At 37.5% G+C, this 5553-nt stretch overlaps 1 protein-coding gene across 1 annotated transcript in view; it reads left to right on the forward strand.

Annotated features, from left to right (window-relative positions):
- LOC137655369 (uncharacterized) overlaps positions 1-4412 on the forward strand; it is a 4465-nt gene extending 53 nt beyond the window's left edge. The window contains exons 1-6 of the mRNA XM_068389261.1: positions 1-544; positions 659-793; positions 1513-1565; positions 2080-2333; positions 2478-2558; positions 3799-4412. The exon at positions 1-544 is cut by the window's left edge and continues 53 nt beyond it. Of these exons, the coding sequence (XP_068245362.1) occupies positions 1-544; positions 659-793; positions 1513-1565; positions 2080-2333; positions 2478-2558; positions 3799-4412 (1681 nt within the window). The remainder of the gene's footprint in view (positions 545-658; positions 794-1512; positions 1566-2079; positions 2334-2477; positions 2559-3798) is intronic.
- The last annotated feature ends 1141 nt before the right edge of the window (positions 4413-5553 follow it).

Genomic DNA, 5553 nt, shown 5'->3' on the forward strand with positions numbered 1-5553 from the left:
TGCAGATAAGTTTCGGCGAGAGGTAAGAGCTCCCAGGATACAGGCTACCCAAAGGTTAGTTGATATGGCTAAAGATGAAAGTCAGCCTAGGCTTAGTGAAAGCGGTTCTGCTTCTGTCGATTCTTCGTGCAACGTTAATGTAAGACTGCCTAAATTGGAGTTGCCCAAATTCAATGGAGTTTTAACTGAATGGCAGTCATTCTGGGATAGGTTTGTTGCCTTAGTAGATGACAGTGATATTCCTACCATAGGTAAATTTTGTAATTTACAGTCACTGTTGAAAGGAGAAGCCCGAGCAGTGATTCAAGGATTATCCCAGACTAGTGTCAATTATCCTATTGCTTACAATATGTTAAAGGAGAGGTTTGGTAAACCAGAACGTATTATTTTTGCTCATATTCAGGCTTTGTTAAGTGTTGCATTGCCTACAAAGATTGCTCCTGGTAGCTCCAAGCACATGTCGTCCTTGTGGAAATTGCAAGATGAACTTTTAACCCATGCACGTAGCCTTGAGGCTTTAGGAGTAGATGGTAAACAGTATGGGGTATTTATGACACCTGTTATTTTATCTCGGTTACCCAGTGACATCCACTTGGAATAGTCCAGGGAAGGTTCTAGGCATGAGAGTGATCTCTCATGGTTATTGAAATTTTTACAGAGAGAAATAGAGCGCCGAGAGCGGTCAGACACCTTTAAGGATATTCATGCAGGAAAGTCAGATAATCGTTTTGTTAAATCCAAAAAGAGAGGTAAATTTCAGAGTTCAGCCTCAGCCCTTCAAACGTCTTCCGAAGTTGGTGTAGGCATATATAGGCATAGGTTTCAAAACATACACATGTTTTGTAATAAAGTTCACAAAAGTGAAAATTGTAATGCTATTTTGAAACTCTCTGTGGCTGATCGGGAAGAGGCTATTAGGTCTGCTAAGTTAAGTTTTAGATCTTTGGGAAAGGGGAACTTTTCCAGGGGTTGCTCAGCAAAATGTGTGAAATGTAAAGGAAGGAATAATGTTTTGTGTTGTACTGGCACTAAATCTAATGTAAATGAGAGTAGTCCTAATGGACAAGCTGCAGGCACAAGTGGTTCCTCTGTTACTAATTCTACCGAAAATATCACTCATTGTGGTGTGACTCATTGTGAATCTAACCCAGATAATAATATTTTGTTTCAAACTTGTAGTGTGTTGCAGACTGCAGAGGTCAAAGTTTGGGGTAAGAAAGGCATGTACCAAGCTATTGTACTTTAGACACTGGATCAGACAGATCTTATGTTTCTTTTAAATTTGTGAAAAAAGTCCAACCTAGATGGGTTAGGAATGAATGTATATCGTATTCATCATTTGGGGGTGGTAAAGCCTCTAAAGGGAATCAATGTAATGTGCATGATTTAAATTTGATTGATATTAAAGGGGAGAGTCATTCCTTACTTGCATCTGAAATACCTGATATTTGTGCACCTTTGTTCCGCCCTAGTGTCCCTGATGTATAAATTAAGCATTTTTCTTCTCTACAGTTAGCAGATGATTATATGAATAGTCGTCATGTTAATGTTGATATTTTAGTAGAGTTAGATGCTTATTGGAAGTTCATGTTACCTAATAAATATGTACAGTATGAAAACTTAGTTGCCAAAGAGTCTTTATTTGTATGGATTTTAATTGGTTCTTGTAATGAATCCTTTGATAAAGTAAATGTAAATTCCCAAATTTTGTGTATCAATAATGTTTCTGAATCTGCTTTGAATAACTTTTGGGATTTGGAATCTGTGGGTATTTGTACTAAAGAGGCTGTTTCTAATGATAGTTCATTAAGTAATGTAATAAGTACATCCTCTGAAACTGTAAAATTTAATGATGATAACTTTACCTTGGAAGTCTGATGTTGCTAAACAAAGGCTGCAAAATAATGAAAAACTGGCCAGGAAAAGGTTAGATAATTTAAATGTCAAACTTGAAAAATTTCCTGATCTAAGGAGAAGATATGATGAGGTTTTTAAAGAATATGAGAGAGATTGTATTATTGAGGAAGTTCCTCCCTCTGAAATGGTTACATCTTATCCTGTATATTATTTACCTCACAGACCTGTTGTGCGTGAGAGTAGCAATTCTACTAAGGTTAGGCCTGTGTTTGATGCCTCGGCAGTGGGTTATAATGGCATTTCCTTAAATGACTGTCTTGAATGTGGACCTTCTCTGAATCCTGATCTTGTTGGAGTATTGATAAAATTTAGAAGATGGAAGGTAGCCTTAACGGCTGATATTACTAAGGCTTTCCTGCAGATCAAGGTTCGGAGAGAGGACCAAGATGTACACAGATTCTTATGGAATTGTGATGGTACTGTACGTATTATGAGATTTGTTTGTGTTCCCTTTGGTAATAAGAGAAGCCCATTTTTATTAAATGGTACCATCAAAACTCATTTGAAAAATTATCCCCATTCTAAAGTTGTAAATGAATTATATAATAACTTGTATGTAGATGATTGGTTGTCAGGTGCTGACAGTGATGCTGAAGCATGTGTCAAGTTTAATGAGGCAAGCAAGATTATGGCTGAAGCTGGTATGTCATTGTCTAGGTGGAACTCAAATAGTAAAGCTTTAAGAGAGAAATTTCATGAGATATTTGAATTATATGGGGGAGATGAATCTGTGAAAATACTTGGTATGCAATGGTTTTCTGAAGAAGATTGTTTTACATTTAATGAATTTATTATTGAATCACAGTTTGAAGTGATATCTACTGAGAGGAATGTTCTAAGTGTCATAGCTAGGTGCTTTGACCCTTTAGGCTTAATTAGTCCATTTGTTATGCTTGGTAGAATTCTTTTTCAGGATATATGGAGACTTGGGCTTAACTGGGATGAAGTATTGCCCAAAGAATTAAATTTGAAATTTCAAAATTGGTTAAAGGGTTTTAAGGAACTTTACCCTATGAAGATTCAGCGAAGTTATTTTCCTAGCCTACAGTGGAAAGGCATAAAGGGTTTAGAACTTCATTCCTTTGGGGATGCATCTGAAAGGGGCTTTGGGGCCTGTGTGTATATAAGAGTTCCACTGGGAGATGATCTATTTCAGGTTTCTCTAGTTTTGAGTAGAGGTAAGGTAGCCCCTATCAAGAAAGTTTCATTGCCTCGTTTAGAGTTGTTAGATGCAATACTTTGCTTGGGTATATTAGTATTTGTTAAATCTGGAGGAGGTGTCCTATTATTGTTGGACAGATTCGACTGTTGCTTTATTTTGGATTAATGGAGATCCTAGTCGATGGAAGACTTTCGTAGCAAACAGAGTTACTGAAATTCAGATGCTAACCTCTCTTAGTTGTTGGTATCATTGTCCAGGTAAGGAAAACCCTGCTGATCTAATCTCTAGAGGAATAGCTGCTGAAAGACTTGTTCTTTCTGATATTTGGTTTTTTGGTCCACCTTGGCTTAAAGGGGCCTTACCTTTACAGCATGAGCAAGTACAGATGTCTTTGAATGATGATGAAAATTGTAATAAGATTGTAGTAGCTTGCTTAGCAGTAGAACCTTTTCCCCAAATTTTTGAATTTTTCAGATGGAGTAAATATCCTAAAGCCCTCAATATTATGGCTTGGACTTTGAGATTTATTAAGAAATATAAACCTCAATCTACCAAATACTTTGGTCCATTGACTTATGAGTTAACCAAGGCTAAGACAAAATTGTTTCATTGTGTGCAAAGGGAAGCATATCCTCAGGATATCCTAGCTTTAACTCAAGGTAAACAGCTTAAAAAGTGAAGCCCTTTGAATAAGTTTGACCCCTTTTCGGAAAATGAAGGTCTTTTGAGAATCAAAGGTCGTTTAGAGTACTCTGATCTGTGCTATGAAAGCAAGCATCCTATTATTCTTCCCCCAAGTCATATAGTGAAGGCTTTGGTTCACTTCCAACATGTTCTTTTAAAACATGCTGGTGTGTCTACTCTTATGTCTACTTTGAGAAATAGTTATTGGATTGTTAGACTTCGGAGGTTAGCTAAGGCTGTATGTAGAGAATGTGCGTCTTGCCGCAGGCAAGATTCGAAGGCCTGCCGTCAGCCTGTAGCTCCTCTTCCTGAACTACGAGTCAAATCTGCTCCTCCCTTTACTGTAACTGGTTTAGATTATGCTGGCCCTTTGTTTTGTGCTGACATGCCCCTCAAGAAGTTGTATATTTTACTCTTTACATGTGCTGCTGTACGTTCTGTACATTTAGAGCTTACCGATTCTCTATCTCTGCCAGATTGTCTTCTTGCCATACGTAGATTTACATCAAGGCGTACTATTCCTTCAACATTTTATTCTGATAATGCAAAAACATTTGCTAGTGCTTGTCATGTCTTGCAGCAGCATTATGGCCCACTAGCTCTTCAGTGGAAGTTTATTGTGGCCCGTGGTCCTTGGTGGGGAGGTTGATGGGAGCGCTTGACAAGGTCAGTTGAGTCGGCTCTCAAGAAAACTTTAGGTACGAAATGCCTATCTAGATGTGAGTGAAGTCGAAACATGCATTAACTCAAGGCCTTTAATCTTTGTGGGAGAAGAACCTGACATTTCTAATCCTTTGAGTCCTTCACATTTTCTTATTGGTCGTACTGCAGGTTTTCAACCGGATAATGTTGATGAACATTTTTCTTGCATAACTTTCAGAGACTTGTGTATGCGAGAATCCGCAGTTAGATAAGTTTTGGGAGAAATGGAGTTCGGAGTATATAAGAAATTTGCCCTGTAACATTAAAGGTTTTGTGTCTAAATGTAATTTAAAGAAAGGTTCAGTGAAGACAATGTTCCTAGGTTGTCTTGGCCCCTTGGAGTTATTGTAAAAGTGTATCCGGGTGTTGATGTTGAAACTTCAAAGGGTGTTCTCAAGAGACCTGTTAAAAAATTACATGATCTTGAGATTTCAAGTGCCTCTGACCGAGTATCTGATTATAATGTACCTTGTCTTTGTCTGGATCTGTTTCCGTTAATTCTTGCGAGGATGTTGATAAAGGTGAATGTAGTACTGCTCAACCTGTTGTTGAACTTACATTGTCATATACACATAAGGGTCGTGCTGTAAGGGCTCCAGAGAAATTAAATTTGTAATACTGTACCTTATATATGCGTTTGATCCTTTATGTATATAGGAGTATTGGTAAGTACTCCTATGGTGGGGAGAATGTTGGATGTGAGTAAACCTCCTATTTGATTAATTTTTTTGTCAATGATTTTCTTCATTTTTTCATTCTTTGCTTTTATTAATTTGGGTGTAGAATATGGTTATTTATGTTTGAATAACTGATACTTATTTACCTCGAGCTATCTGGGAAATTTTGTATTTGACTTAACGAAATAAAGGTGAGCATTGTTAATGGCGGTTTGTTTACATCCTGAATTTTCTGTTCCTGCCTTGATGTCTTCTGTCTTCATTCGCTCCCAGAGTTGTTGTCTTGAGTGGAGCAAATACAATTGAATATTCTGTAGACTCTCATTTTTAGGGGGCCTCATTCTGCTTGCATTGGTACTCCTTTTAAATTCCTTTACTCTTCAGCTCTTCATTTTTGGCCTCACATCTTGC

This window comes from Palaemon carinicauda, chromosome 16 (genome assembly GCF_036898095.1).
Source record: "Palaemon carinicauda isolate YSFRI2023 chromosome 16, ASM3689809v2, whole genome shotgun sequence".
In the NCBI taxonomy this organism is placed as follows: Eukaryota; Metazoa; Arthropoda; class Malacostraca; order Decapoda; family Palaemonidae; genus Palaemon; species Palaemon carinicauda.